At 40.6% G+C, this 17,681-nt stretch overlaps 1 protein-coding gene across 2 annotated transcripts; it reads left to right on the top strand.

Annotated features, from left to right (window-relative positions):
- Positions 1-608: 608 nt before the first annotated feature.
- Positions 609-14,477, top strand: LOC118391957 (zinc finger protein 92 homolog). Of its 2 annotated transcripts, none has more exons than XM_035783482.2 (3): positions 609-857; positions 7,436-7,888; positions 13,049-14,476. In XM_035783482.2, the coding sequence occupies exons 1-3, from the start codon at positions 695-697 to the stop codon at positions 14,338-14,340; spliced, it is 1,908 nt and encodes a 635-aa protein (XP_035639375.1). In that variant the 5' UTR covers positions 609-694; the 3' UTR covers positions 14,341-14,476. The 2 variants fall into 2 exon arrangements, with proteins under 2 accessions (XP_035639375.1, XP_052315419.1); XM_052459459.1 differs by lacking the exon at positions 609-857 and adding an exon at positions 4,978-5,179 and having other exon boundaries at positions 13,049-14,477.
- The last annotated feature ends 3,204 nt before the right edge of the window (positions 14,478-17,681 follow it).

Raw genomic sequence — 17,681 nt, 5'->3', positions numbered from 1 at the left:
ATACGACTGTGGAGGACTTAATTCTTCCTGCTGCTGCGGATATGGCTGGGACAATGCTCGGGGAAAAGGCCCCCAAAACGATACAGACAATGACTTCCTCAGACAACACTGTTTCACAACGAATCAGTGATATGCCAGGAGATGTTTTGAAACAATTACTGCTTTGCATACAAGCCAGTGAATTATATGCGTTATAGCTGGATGAGTCAACAGATGTGGCGGACTGGCACAGCCCCAGGTATATGTCAGTTACGTTTATGGAGGGTCAATTAAGGAAGACATCCTCTTCTGGAAACCAGGACAACAGGATGAGATATTTCTTAAGTACTGGACAGCTTTGTGACATCAAATGGACTTTTGTGGTCTAGATGTGTCGGTATCTGTACTGATAGGGATACATAGTGGAGTGGTAACGTGCGTGCAAGTAGTTGACAAGTACAATATGCTAAAAAAACAGAAAGAGAGAGAGAGAGATTTCTTCTAATATTGTGATTGCATTATCTGGTTTAGTTTGAACTTGTCTGTCCCGTGCAGTAAAACTCCGTCCACATGGAACGCTGTGTTGTGTTAATAGGCTCGCCACACGCTGATACAAAGAGAAGAAGAAAATGCGGAAGTAAAAGTCATAGTTACGTTTCAACTCTCTTTGACGAAGGCATACTGGCTGAATTCCAAACTCGCAGTCGACTAAAACATGTCTAAACTCCAGTCGTTTAGTGTGTTTTTAGATGATCGTTTGTCGGCGGCCGCTCTTGAGATTTTCGGGGCAGTTGAGAAAACAGTAGTGGAGTACAAGGAAGAGAATGATCGTTTAAGAAGAATGCTGCTGATCACGCCGGAGATAAAATTATGTATAGGTTCGTATGCAGGTCTACTAGCTAGTTATAGTTCTAATAAATTAATACACTGTTTAGGCTAACGGTGATCATTATTCCATACATTTTTTAAAACAGTTATCTACTGTTACTTTTACCGTGAATGGAGAGAAAAAAATGTCACGAAAATCTGATTGAAATAGCATAACGTTACATATATCTGCACTCAGTTATGAATAAAGGCTGAATTAGATCTAGCTGAGTACCTCACCTCCCCCCATAACATTTACCTATATAAATATAAAACATATATACAAAAACAAGACTCAGAAATATCAAAAAGAAGTAACAAAGACAGATATAAACACATTTTAGTATATAAATACAAATATAAAAGAGATTACCCTATTACTAACAAAAAAAAAACACACAAAGAAAACTAAATTGCACAAATCCTATCACACAAATGCACACATAGAATAACACACTTATAAAGAAGAGAACCTGATTATTGCACTTCAAACAAGAAACACAAACTAAATTGCACAACTGCCATCTAAACCCAGACCTTTCTTGCCTTCCTTGATGCAAAGTAATCAATTACATCATCATAAGAAATCTGCCCAGCAATTGCATGGTTAATACTGATGACAGCAAGGCCACTAAAGGTGTTCCGGTGACATGGTGGACCTCAGGTAGGATTTGTTGAGCTTTGAAAAGCTCCTCTCAGCTTCAGGTACGGTCAAAGGAAGAGTAAGACAAATTCTGAGACTGGTTTTATATTACTCTTAACGATTTCGCACAAACCAGAAAAAAATGGGTGTGACAGATTCTACTAATTGCATTAGTACTGTACAAAGTTAGAGGTGCGCTATTTAATAGATTCCCCCGTACCCCTACCTCGGGCTTCCAGTGGGGAGACCTGAGCTCAACCTACCAACGCCCCCCTCCCAATCTCATACTTCTGAGTGGGGGACCTTCCCATACAGTAGACTGCCTAGCTCACAAACTAGAATCAGGTCGCCCACTCCGACAATTGACCCACAGTCCCACACGGTGACATGATATCATTGACGTGACGTGCAAATGTCACCATTACAATTTTTTGTGTGCGGGCGCCCGGTGCCGCCCTGGGCGGCTGCCCATGTCGCCTACACCTAAATCCGCTACTGCTTAAACCCTTACCATGGAGCAATGTTTGTACTCTGTTGCATGCTTTTGTTTGATTTCTGAAATCCATACTTTTTAATAAAAAGTTAATCAAATAGACCCACCGACTGTTTCCTTGTTGAGATTGTACTGGCACGTGCATTCGCACTGAGTTGGCATCTTAGAGCAACTATCGGGGTTGTATTTTAGGAAACAATCGTGGTTGTATTTAGTTAACGTTTTATTATGACGTATGGATTTCAGCAAACAAAGGAAGGAGCGCAACAACAGAGGACAAACAGGTACACGGTAAAGGTTTGAGATACATTTTTGAAGTGTCGATGCATAGCGAGTCAGAGGTTAATTTAAAAAAACTCTAGTCTGCTCTCAACTCCTCAGGTACTCTGCAATATTAGATCATAGCTTCAGATTTGCAATGGTCGATATGCAATAATGTAATCTGATACTTCTTTAATGATTCATTGGAAGGCACTGCAGTGTTTTATTGATGATGGGATTAGATTAAGCTATGGCCCTTCGTGACTAGGCGAAGCCGGTGAGGGTGGCGCACCCTGCTCAAATCAAACAGTAGCCTAATCTGTGTTGCTCGCTCATATTGTCAACAATGCAGCATAATGAATTGTTTAGAAACACCTTTCTACAGAATAAATGTCAAACTAGTTTTCATTGGGAAGGCAGGTAAAGCGTTTTTATCCAAATAAAACTTTAGCATGTGAAAACACAGAATCCTACTCATTAAGCACCTATCAGAGTCCAAAGGATGTTCGTGTACAGCAGTGTTCTAGAATATGGATCTGTTTGCTCGAATTCTCAGCGTACCTCACACAATTTCCAACCGTCACCACATTAATAAAATGAATAGGAGCCGCATAAGCGGAGTCGTGTTGGTTGGGACACAGTGGTGACAGAGCGGGACAGATATGTCACAATGGAGTACAATCGTGGCTTTGGACTCTGAATTGTGCATTACTCCACATGCTCCTAAGTCACTTTTCATTTGAAGTATGCTGCAAACACTGTGTCCAAATCAGCACAATTTTGCAGTGTTACTGCAGTTAGAGCATGTGCTGAAAACGCAGAAATCGGCCATTTTTTTAGATGATCAAGATCCGGATATGGACCTCAGTCAAGAAATATCGGGAACCAATATAGCTTCCTATATTGAATTTGCTGAAAAAACAGACATGCTATGTACAGTATACAGTAAAATAGGATGTCACATTCTGTATCTCAGGATATTGGATGAGGCCATAGGAAATGTCCATGTGTGAAATTTTATATGCAGTATGTCTAAAATACACATCTGGACTCTAAATATGTCAGGATGGTGTATTTCCACAAAACTCCAACTATGCCTTGGAAATGGTCTGTATTCTATAGAACATGTATTCCTGAACCGGGCTACGTACACGCAATGCTGTCGGGGCTACGTCAAATAAACATGTGATTTTATTTAAAAATAAAAATAATAATAATGAAATCTTCGCATTTTCAAACAGTTCATTTATATTTTCCAACGGGGCTATACATTTGGGTGAGGTTTTTCTCTCGCCCGAGTAGCCTCGTTTCACTGCCAAAAATACAATTAAACTATCTAAGTTAGTGTTCAGCGAAATAACAAGACAATGTCAAATACAGGTAGCCCTATCAAATAATTAACATCTAATCACATTAACCATTACTCGCGGGAATTCCACTAACAGTCCACATGTAGCCAAACGTAGCTGCTGCTCATTCCGTTTGCTCGAAAATCGATAAATGTTTTTTTTTAAAAAGTAAGGCCGCGTCCATAGAGACACATACCAGCTCTACTGGTAGTACTGCTACTACCAGCAGTCCTGCACCTGTCGATGACACAGGTTGTTCTGCTTCCACGAGCACATCCAATGCTAAGCATCGGTAGGTATACATGTTGTTGTTAGCCCAGCTATCACAGACACTAACAGTTGTGAATCTGATGCAGCTGAAGAGCTACGGCCCGCTTACCCGGGAAAGCACCGAACAACAGACAGGGACTTTGGACAATCGAAGAGGCGCAAATATGATTTGACATTGACTTGGGGTTCACTTATATTGGGAGTAGTGCCTTTCCTCAGCCATTGTGTGTTAAATGTGCAAAAGTACTATCTCGCAACTCAATGAAACCTTCACTCTTGCGCAGACATTTAGAAACAAAACATGCCAATATGAAAAATAAGCCAACGGGAGTATTTTGAGCGAGAATTAAGACGACCTTTGAGTAGTGAGACATGTATAAAAGCAACAGATACCATTAATAATAAAGGGCTAGAAGCGTCTTATATGGTGAGCTACCGAGTGGCTAGGACAGGCAAGCCCCATACGACTGTGGAGGACTTAATTCTTCCTGCTGCCGCGGATATGGCTGGGACAATGCTCGGGGAAAAGGCCCCCAAAACGATACAGACAATGACTTCCTCAGACAACACTGTTTCACAACGAATCAGTGATATGCCAGGAGATGTTTTGAAACAATTACTGCTTTGCATACAAGCCAGTGAATTATATGCGTTATAGCTGGATGAGTCAACAGATGTGGCGGACTGGCACAGCCCCAGGTATATGTCAGTTACGTTTATGGAGGGTCAATTAAGGAAGACATCCTCTTCTGGAAACCAGGACAACAGGATGAGATATTTCTTAAGTACTGGACAGCTTTGTGACATCAAATGGACTTTTGTGGTCAAGATGTGTCGGTATCTGTACTGATAGGGATACATAGTGGAGTGGTAACGTGCGTGCAAGTAGTTGACAAGTACAATATGCTAAAAAAAACAGAAAGAGAGAGAGAGATTTCTTCTAATATTGTGATTGCATTATCTGGTTTAGTTTGAACTTGTCTGTCCCGTGCAGTAAAACTCCGTCCACATGGAACGCTGTGTTGTGTTAATAGGCTCGCCACACGCTGATACAAAGAGAAGAAGAAAATGCGGAAGTAAAAGTCATAGTTACGTTTCAACTCTCTTTGACGAAGGCATACTGGCTGAATTCCAAACTCGCAGTCGACTAAAACATGTCTAAACTCCAGTCGTTTAGTGTGTTTTTAGATTATCGTTTGTCGGCGGCCGCTCTTGAGATTTTCGGGGCAGTTGAGAAAACAGTAGTGGAGTACAAGGAAGAGAATGATCGTTTAAGAAGAATGCTGCTGATCACGCCGGAGATAAAATTATGTATAGGTTCGTATGCAGGTCTACTAGCTAGTTATAGTTCTAATAAATTAATACACTGTTTAGGCTAACGGTGATCATTATTCCATACATTTTTTAAAACAGTTATCTACTGTTACTTTTACCGTGAATGGAGAGAAAAAAATGTCACGAAAATCTGATTGAAATAGCATAACGTTACATATATCTGCACTCAGTTATGAATAAAGGCTGAATTAGATCTAGCTGAGTACCTCACCTCCCCCCATAACATTTACCTATATAAATATAAAACATATATACAAAAACAAGACTCAGAAATATCAAAAAGAAGTAACAAAGACAGATAGAAACACATTTTAGTATATAAATACAAATATAAAAGAGAATCAAATTATTACCCTATTACTAACAAAAAAAAACACACAAAGAAAACTAAATGGCACAAATCCTATCACACAAATGCACACATAGAATAACACACTTATAAAGAAGAGAACCTGATTATTGCACTTCAAACAAGAAACACAAACTAAATTGCACAACTGCCATCTAAACCCAGACCTTTCTTGCCTTCCTTGATGCAAAGTAATCAATTACATCATCATAAGAAATCTGCCCAGCAATTGCATGGTTAATACTGATGACAGCAAGGCCACTAAAGGTGTTCCGGTGACATGGTGGACCTCAGGTAGGATTTGTTGAGCTTTGAAAAGCTCCTCTCAGCTTCAGGTACGGTCAAAGGAAGAGTAAGACAAATTCTGAGACTGGTTTTATATTACTCTTAACGATTTCGCACAAACCAGAAAAAAATGGGTGTGACAGATTCTACTAATTGCATTAGTACTGTACAAAGTTAGAGGTGCGCTATTTAATAGATTCCCCCGTACCCCTACCTCGGGCTTCCAGTGGGAGACCTGAGCTCAACCTACCAACGCCCCCTCCCAATCTCATACTTCTGAGTGGGGACCTTCCCATACAGCAGACTGCCTAGCTCACAAACTAGAATCAGGTCGCCCACTCCGACAATTGACTCACAGTCCCACACGGTGACATGATATCATTGACGTGACGTGCAAATGTCACCATTACAATTTTTTGTGTGCGGGCGCCCGGTGCCGCCCTGGGCGGCTGCCCATGTCGCCTACACCTAAATCCGCTACTGCTTAAACCCTTACCATGGAGCAATGTTTGTACTCTGTTGCATGCTTTTGTTTGATTTATGAAATCCATACTTTTTAATAAAAAGTTAATCAAATAGACCCACCGACTGTTTCCTTGTTGAGATTGTACTGGCACGTGCATTCGCACTGAGTTGGCATCTTAGAGCAACTATCGGGGGTTGTATTTTAGGAAACAATCGTGGTTGTATTTAATTAACGTTTTATTATGACGTATGGATTTCAGCAAACAAAGGAAGGAGCGCAACAACAGAGGACAAACAGGTACACGGTAAAGGTTTAAGATACATTTTTGAAGTGTCGATGCATAGCGAGTCAGAGGTTAATTTAAAAAAAACTCTAGTCTGCTCTCAACTCCTCAGGTACTCTGCAATATTAGATCATAGCTTCAGATTTGCAATGGTCGATATGCAATAATGTAATCTGATACTTCTTTAATGATTCATTGGAAGGCACTGCAGTGTTTTATTGATGATGGGATTAGATTAAGCTATGGCCCTTCGTGACTAGGCGAAGCCGGTGAGGGTGGCGCACCCTGCTCAAATCAAACAGTAGCCTAATCTGTGTTGCTCGCTCATATTGTCAACAATGCAGCATAATGAATTGTTTAGAAACACCTTTCTACAGAATAAATGTCAAACTAGTTTTCATTGGGAAGGCAGGTAAAGCGTTTTTATCCAAATAAAACTTTAGCATGTGAAAACACAGAATCCTACTCATTAAGCACCTATCAGAGTCCAAAGGATGTTCGTGTACAGCAGTGTTCTAGAATATGGATCTGTTTGCTCGAATTCTCAGCGTACCTCACACAATTTCCAACCGTCACCACATTAATAAAATGAATAGGAGCCGCATAAGCGGAGTCGTGTTGGTTGGGACACAGTGGTGACAGAGCGGGACAGATATGTCACAATGGAGTACAATCGTGGCTTTGGACTCTGAATTGTGCATTACTCCACATGCTCCTACGCCACTTTTCATTTGAGGCAACTTCGCCTTAGGCCAGAGTGGGGCACCTGGTTCACGGCTGGGATGCAGCCCGGTTCCAAAAGGAATGCAATCACTTTATATAGATAACCTCTGCTCCTCCTCTCCTACCCTCCAGACTCCTTGCAGCCCTCTCTCACCATCTCTGAAGAGGAGATTTCCCCTGGGCAGCAGCACTGTGATCAGGAGTGGAGCCCCAGTCTGGGGCAGGAGGACCCAGAGCCCACACAGATTAAAGAGGAACAGGAGGAACTCAGGACCAGTCAAGAGGAAGAGCAGCTTCGGCTGTATGATACCAACGACTCCATATTCACGCCTTCCTGTGTGAAAAGGGAATGTGATCAGGAGGACCCATGTCAAGAAGCCATACTAGCTGAATACCCAACTCTTAGTGTACTCAAAATGTCTAAACTAAAGTTATTTAGTGTGTTTTTAAATGAGCGTTTAACGGTGTCTGCTGCTGTGGAGATTTTTGGCGCAGTTGAGAAAACGGTAGCTGAGTACCAGGAGGAGAATGATAGCCTACGGAGGCTGCTGCGGCTCACCCCAGAGATAAAATTATGTAGAATAGGTTTGTATGTAGATCTACAAATGTCTAGCTACAGTTCTTTCTCGTCAATTAATAAACTGTTTAGGTTTTCAGTGATCACAATTTCAAAAAAAGTTAAAGTAGTTTTTACTTTTGCCGTGAATGGATAAAAGTAGCACTGAAGTGCCAATGCTTTCCCTCGCTTGGACAGCAGCATCACACATTTTTCCATCGACGAATGTTGAAAACAATTACATTTGAACTTACTTCCCGAAAGTCCTTTTGTTACTCTTCTGATTCCAATGCTACATTGGAGTTATTCAAGGTCCCTCAGGGATTTTTCTGCCATTGCAAACCTTGGGCGTGCCTCCTAAGTGTCTTTTTTATGTTCTATTAAATCCAAACAGTGTCTTATTGGATGGAAAATGCTAGGGAACTAACTTTAAAACTGCAAAGAATATGTGGAATTGCAGAAAATTTGCTTAGAGATGCACACATTTCTCTACATTTCTCTAAAAAAGGGCCTCTAAAATGTAGTCAGGCCAACCGGGCTCATTACCACGCCCACCACCTAAGCCCCTTTTTTATCCAGAAACAACCCTGCCTTTTGATTAGCTGAGGATGATGATTTGATCAAGTGTGAAATGCTTTATCTAGAAAAAAATGATAATTGACTGCGATACGGTTTTGGAAACCTTGAACACTCAATTTAATAATAATCCAACATAACTTTACCACAGATTGGCTGTTTCTTGTGGAAGCTTTGAGGTGATATACAGTTGAAGTCGTAAGTTTACATACACTTAGGTTCGAGTCATTAAAACTCATTTTTCAACCACTCCACAAATTTCTTGTTAACAAACTATAGTTTTGGCAAGTCGGTTAGGACATCTACTTTGTGCATGACACAAGTCGTTTTTCCAACAATTGTTTACAGACAGATTATTTAACTTATAATTCACTGTATCACAAGTCCAGTGGGTCAGAAGTTTACATACACTAAGTTGACTGCCTTTAAACAGCTTGGAAAATTCCACAAAAATGATGTCATGGCTTTAGAAGCTTCTGATAGGCTAATTGACATCATTTGTGTCAATTGGAGGTGTACCTGTGGATGTATTTCAAGGCCTACCTTCAAACTCAGTGCCTCTTTGCTTGACATCATGGGAAAATCAAAAGAAATGAACCAGACCTCCACAAGTTTCCAAACGTCTGAAGGTACCACATTCATCTGTACAAACAATAGTACGCAAGTATAAACACCATGGGACCACGCGGCTGTCATACTGCTCAGAAAGGAGATATGTTCTGTCTCCTAAAGATGAATGTACTTTGGTGCAAAAAGTGCAAATCAATCCCAGAACAACAGCAAAGGACCTTGTGAAGATGCTGGAGGAAATAGGTACAAAAGTATCTATATCCACAGTAAAATGAGCCCTATATCGACATAACTTGAAAGGCCGCTCAGCAAGGAAGGAGCCACTGCTCCAAAACCGCCATAAAAAAGCGAGACTACGGTTTGCAACTGCACATGGGGATAAAGATGGTACTTTTTGGAGAAATGTCCTCTGGTCTGATGAAACAAAAATATAACTGTTTGGTCATAATGACCATCGTTATGTTTGGAAGAAAAAGGGGGAGACTCGCAAGCCGAAGAACACCATCCCAACCATGAAGCATGGGGGTGGCAGCATCATGTTGTGGGGGTGCTTTGCTGCAGAAAGGACTGGTGCACTTCACAAAATAGATGGCATCATGAGGTAGAAAAATTATGTGGATATATTGAAGCAACATCTCAAGACGTTAGTCAGGAAGTTAAAGCTTGGTCGCAAATGGGTCTTCCAAATGGACATTGACCCCAAGCATACTTCCAAAGTTGTGGCAAAATGGCTTAAGGACAACAAAGTCAAGGTATTGGAGTGGCCATCAAAAAGCCCTGACCTCAATCCTATAGAAAATCTGTGGGCAGAACTGAAAAAGCACGTGCGAGCAAGGAGGCCTACAAACCTGACTCTCAGGTCTGTCAGGAGGAATGGACCAAAATTCACCCAACTTGTTGTGGGAAGCTTGTGGAAGGCTACCTGAAACATTTGACCCAAGTTAAACAATTTAAAGGCAATGCTACCAAATACTAATTGAGTGTATGTAAACTTCTGACGTGCTGGGAATGTGATGAAAGAAATAAAAGCTGATATAAATCATTCTCTCTACTATTATTCTGACATTCCACATACTTAAAATAAAGTGGTGATCCTAACTGACCTAAACAGGGAATTCTTACTAGGATTAAATGTCAGGAATTGTGAACAACTGAGTTTAAATGTATTTGGCTAAGGTGTATGTAAACTTCCGACTTCAACTGTATATATATATATTTTTTTTTTTATTAAAAAAAATGCCTCCCTTGTTTCCATTAGCTATGAAAGCATCATAGTTCAGGTATATGTGCAATGGAAAACACCATCTTTTGTATTTGTTAAAAATAATTTTTAGGTGATATGAAAGTAAAGTTTCTAAGGTTTCCAAAACCGTATTGACAGTGAGGACTATTAATGGTCAGAGAGTGTTAGGACTTTCGTACACATTGGCTTCGGTGTGTTTCATAGTAGGCAATAGGAGTGAGAATCCAAGCCCTATGTGGCTTGTGTGAATGAAAGCAAATAGCTAGATATCTTCACTCAGACGTGTCTAAAGGCTGTATACAGTGCCTAGTGATGGTCTCCACACCCCATTCACAGTCTTCACCCTCCTCTATGATATACAGTCGCTAGTGAAAATCTTCACATTTTGCTGTCCTAAAATTAAATCTAAAAATGGATTACATTAGATTTTTTCCCTACTGATCTACACAACCTATTCCAATGAAATTAAAGTATAGGCAATTGTCAAAATTGTTGGAGGGTTTTCCTTTAACTTTTAACCAGGGCTTTCCTGATTTTAAATGTATTTTGATCCTGACAAAGTCCCCAGTCCCTGCCAGTGACACGCATACCCATAACATGATGTTGCCACCGCAATAGTTGAAAATACAGAGGATCAACAACATTGCATTCACTCCACATTACTGGCCTGTATGACAAAATTAATGGAAGAAAGCCTGTGTTAAAATCCACTCCAAATCATCCATTCTTTTTGCAACAAGGTCGTTAAGTAATACTGTAAAAAAAAAACAGCAAAGAAATGAACTTTTTGGCCCAAATTAATAAGAACAGATTTGGTCAAATCACAGAGTGAAACACTCTATTTTCAAGTATTGTGGTGGGGTATGCTTGTTATGGGAGTGCATGTCATCAGCACAAACTGGGTAGTTTGTCAGAATCAAAACAAATATGAAAGGAGCAAAGCACAGTTAAAAAGTTAGAGAAAGACCCGCTGTAGTCTTCCCGAAAACCTAACCTAGAATAGAGATTGAAATTCTTCAGTGGGACATTTACCCAAAGTTGAATGCCAAAGACAACAGAATGGCTTTCCAAGAGGTGTTGAGCGTTCCTGAATGGTCCCGTCACAGTCCTGACTTAAATCTGCTTGAAAATCAGAGACACGGTTTGAATATTGCTGTCCATCAATGATTCCCAAACAAAATAGACTGGGCTTGAGCACTTTTTGACAGACACAAGTAGAAACTAAAGTGTTAAGCAAATCAAAATATATTTTATATTTGAGATTCTTCAAAGTAGCCACCCTTTGCCTTGATGAGACCATGGTACACTCTTGGCATTCTCTCAACCAGCTTCATGCGGTCATCACCTTGAATGTATTTCAATTAACAGGTGTGCCATGTTAAAAATTAATTTGTGCAATTTCTTTCCTTAATCTGTGTTTGAGCCAATCAGTTGTGTTGTGACAAGGTAGGGGTGGAATACAGAAGATAGCCCTATTTGGTGAAAGACCAAGTCCATGTTATGGCAAGAGCAGCTCAAATAAGCAAAGAGAAATGACAGTCCATCACTACTTTAAGACATGAGGGCCCCCGAGTGGAGCAGAGGTCCGAGTGCTAGAGGTGTCACTACAGACATCCTGATTCAGAGTCCCATAGGGCGGCACACAATTGGCCCGAGTTTGGCCGGTGTAGGCCGTCATTGTAAATAAGAATTTGTTCTTATTTGACTTGCCTAGTTAAATAAAGGATACATTTAAAACATTGTTTTAAAGTGAAGGTCAGTCAATCTGGAACATTTCAAGAACTTTGAGTTTCTTCAAGTGCAGTCACAAAATCCATCAACCACTATGATGAAACTGGCTCTCATGAGGACCACCACAGTAAAGGAAGACCCAGACTCACCTCTGCTGCAGACGTTAAGTTCATTAAAGTTACCTGCCTCAGAATTTGCAGCCCAAATAAATGCTTCACAAAGTTCAAGTAACAGACACATCTCAACATCAACTGTTCAGAGGAGACTGAATCAGGCCTTCATGGTTGAATTGCTGCAAAGAAACCACTACTAAAGGACACCAATAAGAAGAAGATACATGCTTGGGCCAAGAAACACGAGCAATGGACATTAGACCGGTGTGAATCTGTCTTTTGGTCTGATTAGTCCAAATTTGAGATTTTTGGTTCCAACTGTGGTGTCTTTGTGTGACGCAGAGTAGGTGAACGGATGATCTCCGCATGTGTGGTTCCCACCGTGAAGCATGGAGGAGGAGGTGTGATGGTGTGGATTGCTTTGCTGGTGACAATGTCTATGATTTATTTAGAATTCAAGGCACACTTAACCAGCATGGCTACCACAGCATTCTGCAGCGATACGCCATCCCATCTGGTTTACACAAAGTGGGACTATCATTTGTTTTTCAACAGGACAATGACCCAACACACCTCCAGGCTGTGTAAGAGCTATTTGAACAAGGAGAGTGATGGAGTGTTGCATCAGATGACCACAATATGTCAGAACTCCTTCAAGACTGTTGGAAAAGCATTTCAGGTGAAGCTGGTTGAGAGAATGCCAAGAGTGTGCAAAGCTGTCATCAAGGCAAAGGGTGGCTACTTTGAAGAATCTAAAATGTATTTGTTTAACACTTCTTTGGTTACTACATAATTCCATATGTGTTATTTCATAGTTTTGTTATCTTCTATTATTCTACAAACCCTTCAATGAGTAGGTGTGTCCAAACTTTTGACTGGTACTGTATATACTTCTAGTGCTCTATTTAATCCTGTGGTATATAGATAACGTCTGCTCCTCCTCTCATTCCCTCCAGACTCCCTCCAGTCCTCTCTCGCTGTCTCCGAAGAGGAGATTCCCTCTGAGCAGCAGCACTGTAAGCAGGAGTGGAGCCTCTGTCTGGGGCAGGAAGAACCAGAGCCCACACAGATTAAAGAGGAACAGGAGGAACTCAGGACCAGTCAAGAGGAAGAGCAGCTTCAATGGCTCTTTGATGCCAAAGACTCCATATTCACTCCTCCCTGTGTGAAAACTGAATGTGATCAGGAGGACCCACAGTGGTTCTTGACTCCTCCCCAAACCCAGACTGTGGAGAACAGAGAGAGTGACTCTAAACCAGTGAATCTCAGACCTTTTGGCACTGTGACTTACCTAAAGGGTCTAGACACTTCCTGTGACACTCCAGATAATCAAAACAATTCCTCCAGCCACAACTCCGCCATCAGCAGCGACCGAGTCGGACTGAACAGCAGCCCACTATTGGATCCCAGCTCACCATTGAATCCAAACCCATCAGTGGGGGAACACTGTTTGAAGCTCAACACCACGTCTAGAAAAATTCACTGCTGCCGTGACTGTGGTGAAGCGTTTGCTCTGAAAGCTGACCTGCGGAGGCATGTGACTCTAGCCAAGAAAAGACTCAGTGAATGCCACTTCTGTAATAAATGTTATAACTCCATCTGTAAACTGAAGGCCCATGTCAGACTCTGTCACAGTGGGAAAACCTGCACCTGTCCTGTTTGTGGCAAGACCTTCAAATACAAAAAAGATCTGTCCAGGCACATGAGGATTCACACAGGAGAGAAATCATTCCACTGTGGTGACTGTGGGAAAAGCTTCAGCCAGAAGGGAGACCTAAATAAGCATATACGGACTCACACAGGAGAGAAACCATTTAGCTGTCGTGACTGTGGGAAAAGCTTCAGTCTCAAGGAGAACCTAACCAAGCATACACTGACTCACACAGGAGAGAAATATTTTAGCTGTGGTGACTGTGGGAAAAGCTTCAGTCAGAAGGGGGACCTAAGTAGGCACATACTGACTCACACAGAAGAGAAGCCATTCATCTGTGGTGACTGTGGGAAAAGCTTCCGTCGTAAGGATAACCTAACAGATCATGTTCGGAGTCACACAGGAGAGAAACCATTTAGCTGTGTTGACTGTGGGAAAAGCTTCAGTGCCAAGGGGAACCTAAACGTTCATAAATTGACTCATACAGGAGAGAAACAACATGGCTGCTCAGTCTGTGGTAAAAGATTCACGAAGAAGGCTTCTCTGCTGACACATGTGAAAAACATCCACAAAGCAAGAAGACAAGACAAAAAATGAACGAAGAAAGAAAATTAGGACATAGACACCGAGAGTAGATTTGTACAATAAATGCATTATGTGGGTGGAATACTGTATCAACACAGAATAAAACAATAAAAAGAAATGAATTGCAAGAAGCGGGCAGTAAATCTTTATATACACACACCTCACCAAATGCATTACCATGTATTACAGTGATGTCAATCACTAGTTTACTTGTCTTAACTTTTGTGTTGTCCTGTCAAGCCATTGGGGCAAGATAAAGTTGTCAATTGGCCAGTGTAACTAGATTGGCGGCTATGGGTGCATACTCTTGCCTATGATAAGCCAACTTTATGGAGGAGTTGTCAGATTATGCGTCTGTCTGTCGGGCAGTGATGAAGTCCAATGTCCTATTAATTTGATGTTTAAAAGCAATGAAGTATTCTTTAAAGAATTTACTAATAGTAGTACTATTATAACTAGCAAGACTGAACTATACCTAGGTCATCAGCAGGCAGTCCTTAACTGCGCTTTCCCTCTTGCACCAATCAAAGAGCTGCATGTCCACAAAGTTTCAAATCCCAATCAGGAGCAGCATCTTGGGAAGAGACAGAGACAAATTTAATCTTAAAAAGCAGGCATTTACGTCAGATAGCATATCACATAGTATTAAGTCATGCATGCTACATACTGTTCTGGGACAAGAGACCGAATACAGTATAAAGTTCTCATCAGAACTGAAAATTCGATCTGGCCTGACCCAAGTCCGGTGAGCTGAACGGTGGAGCACTGGCCCGACATCACATAAATTAAATGAGCCCGAAAAAAGCCTGATTTCTAGAAAACAGCAGGCTACATTCATGTGAACTGGTGTTGAGAACAACAAGGCGGAGGTTGGCATGTGAAGATATGAGGAAACAGTCATTGGGCCTAGAAAAAGCGCAGAGAGAGGAAAACTCACATTAGTTATCAACTGAATGATGAAAATATTGGAATATAGTAGGCTTATGAAATTGAAGGCATGTATCAAATTCTTACATAAACTGAAACTCCCAGTCATATATAACCGTTATACTAATTTAATGAAATAGTTGTGTGTGGTCAGCACCATTTTGATTGGGACAGCGCCATCACTCTGCTTTGAGACAACCGTGGGGGACATAAATCAATCAATGTCAGATCTTTGTTTACACTGAATCTCTGTTTGGATATTTAGTAACAAATAGGTTGGGAAAATGTTAGCTAAATTGAGCTGAGTGCTAATGATCATCTGATCAGTACATTTTATACAAGTGAATTTTGCTCTTCACTCGCGTATTAGCCTGTCCTACTCCCAACAAAAAGCCTGTGATTTGTCTTGATAACCAACGTGATTTGGTTTCAATGAATCTCTCTGTCTGTATATTTGGTTAATTGATCTCTGGCCGGACAAGTGGAGGTGGTATAGCTCATTTATTCGTTTTCTCATCTATCACTGATCCGAGACATTTGCCATGCAGTAATGTAGCCTGAATTGTGTGTATTATTTATCTATTGACTCGCGTAGTAGCCTTGTAAGCATATACCAAGCATTTTATTTTGAAAGCATTTTATTTTGAAAGCATTTTATTTCAGCTCTTTGGCATCAACTCAACTCGCCGTGTTTTTATAGGAGGAATGCTGCCTATTACCCCAAGAACACCATCCCCACCGTCAAACATGGAGGTGGAAACATTATGCTTTGGGGGTGTTTTTCTGCTAAGGGGACAGGACAACTTCACCGCATCAAAGGGACGATGGACGGGGCCATGTACCGTCAAATCTTGGGTGAGAACCTCCTTCCCTCAGCCAGGGCATTGAAAATGGGTCGTGAATGGGTATTCCAGCATGACAATGACCCAAAACACACAGCCAAGGCAACAAAGGAGAGGCTCAAGAAGAAGCACATTAAGGTCCTGGAGTGGCCTAGCCAGTCTCCAGACCTTAATCCCATAGAAAATCTGTGGAGGGAGCTGAAGGTTCGAGTTGCCAAACGTCAGCCTCAAACTTAATGACTTGGAGAAGATGTGCAAAGAGGAGTGGGACAAAATCCCTCGTGAGATGTGTGCAAACCTGGTGGCCAACTACAAGAAACGTCTGACCTCTGTGATTGCCAACAAGGGTTTTCACCAAGTACTAAGTCATGTTTTGCAGAGGGGTCAAATACTTATTTCCCTCATTACAATGCAAATCAATTTATAACATTTTTGACATGCATTTTTCTGGATTTTTTTGTTGTTATTCTGTCTCTCACTGTTCAAATAAACCTACCATTAAAATTATAGACTGATAATTTCTTTGTCAGTGGGCAAACGTACAAGATCATCAGGGGATCAATTACTTTTTTCACTCACTGTATACTGTGTGTATGCTGTGTAGACTCGCTATGTGTAACTTAGGAAATGGCCGTCGGCATCAACGATACACATGTAGAGCCAGCCAACACAAGGCATTGAAGAAACACAGAAAATCAACGATCAAATCGATGACATAACTGTCCATGTAAACCTAGCCTTCCTGCTCAAATAGGCATATTTGTCCAAATAATATTCACTTACTGTAAGAAATTAGCTCGCTCACGTGCAAATGGGTGCTAATTAACTCTATGCTAACATCGGTGCAGTAGTTGGTTATATAAAAATATACCACTGCACTGGTATGACATGAATATTAAAGTACATTATGCCTTATTTTATTTTTTAAATGTAGTTTATTGCAAAAATAATAATATTACACATCAATACAGGGACAATCCTGTGAATACAATGAAAAAAATGAAATAATAGAACACCAGGCAAACCCCCCCCCCCGAAGAAAGAATAATTCAGGACATCATTAATATGTGACAAGGCAATGAGACATTAATAGACATGACTTTGAATCATTTATCCTACTTTTTAAGTTTTACAAGTTTGAGGGTTTATAAAATTGTAGAAATAAAAAAAAATTCACCTTTACTTAACAAGGTAGGCTAGTTGAGAATAAGTTCTCATTTACAACTGCGACCTGGCCAAGATAAAGCAAAGCAGTGCGACACAAACAGAGTGTCGTAACAGAGTTACACATGGAATAAACAAACAAACACAATAGAAAAATAGTTAAATGAAAAAAAAAATGAAAAAAATATTTTTTTTTTCCCACCCCATTTACATTTGTGAATATAATATTTGGCCAAGAGAATAATAATGTTAATAAAATAGTTATGATCGGAATAACAAGGATAAGCATAATGCCATTTCACATCAAAGGTAAAACAGTTGAAGTCGGAAGTTTACATACACTGTTGGAGTCATTAAAACTCATTTTTCAACCACTCCACAAATTTCTTGTTAACAAACTATATTGTGCAAGTTGATTAG

This window comes from Oncorhynchus keta, chromosome 13, assembly GCF_023373465.1.
Source record: "Oncorhynchus keta strain PuntledgeMale-10-30-2019 chromosome 13, Oket_V2, whole genome shotgun sequence".
NCBI classification, from domain to species: Eukaryota; Metazoa; Chordata; class Actinopteri; order Salmoniformes; family Salmonidae; genus Oncorhynchus; species Oncorhynchus keta.
The sequence above is the reverse complement of the archived record's forward strand: the minus strand, read 5'-3'. Positions and strand labels throughout refer to the sequence as shown.

What these genes read in the sequence shown, in the direction of transcription:
- LOC118391957 (XM_052459459.1), top strand. Translation starts at nt 5,017, where the DNA reads ATGTCTAAACTCCAGTCGTTTAGTGTGTTTTTAGATTATCGTTTGTCG. An exon ending in GGAGATAAAATTATGTATAG is followed by an intron (nt 5,180 to 7,435) that starts GTTCGTATGCAG and finishes CCTACCCTCCAG; the next exon opens with ACTCCTTGCAGCCCTCTCTC. An exon ending in GATAAAATTATGTAGAATAG is followed by an intron (nt 7,889 to 13,048) that starts GTTTGTATGTAG and finishes CATTCCCTCCAG; the next exon opens with ACTCCCTCCAGTCCTCTCTC.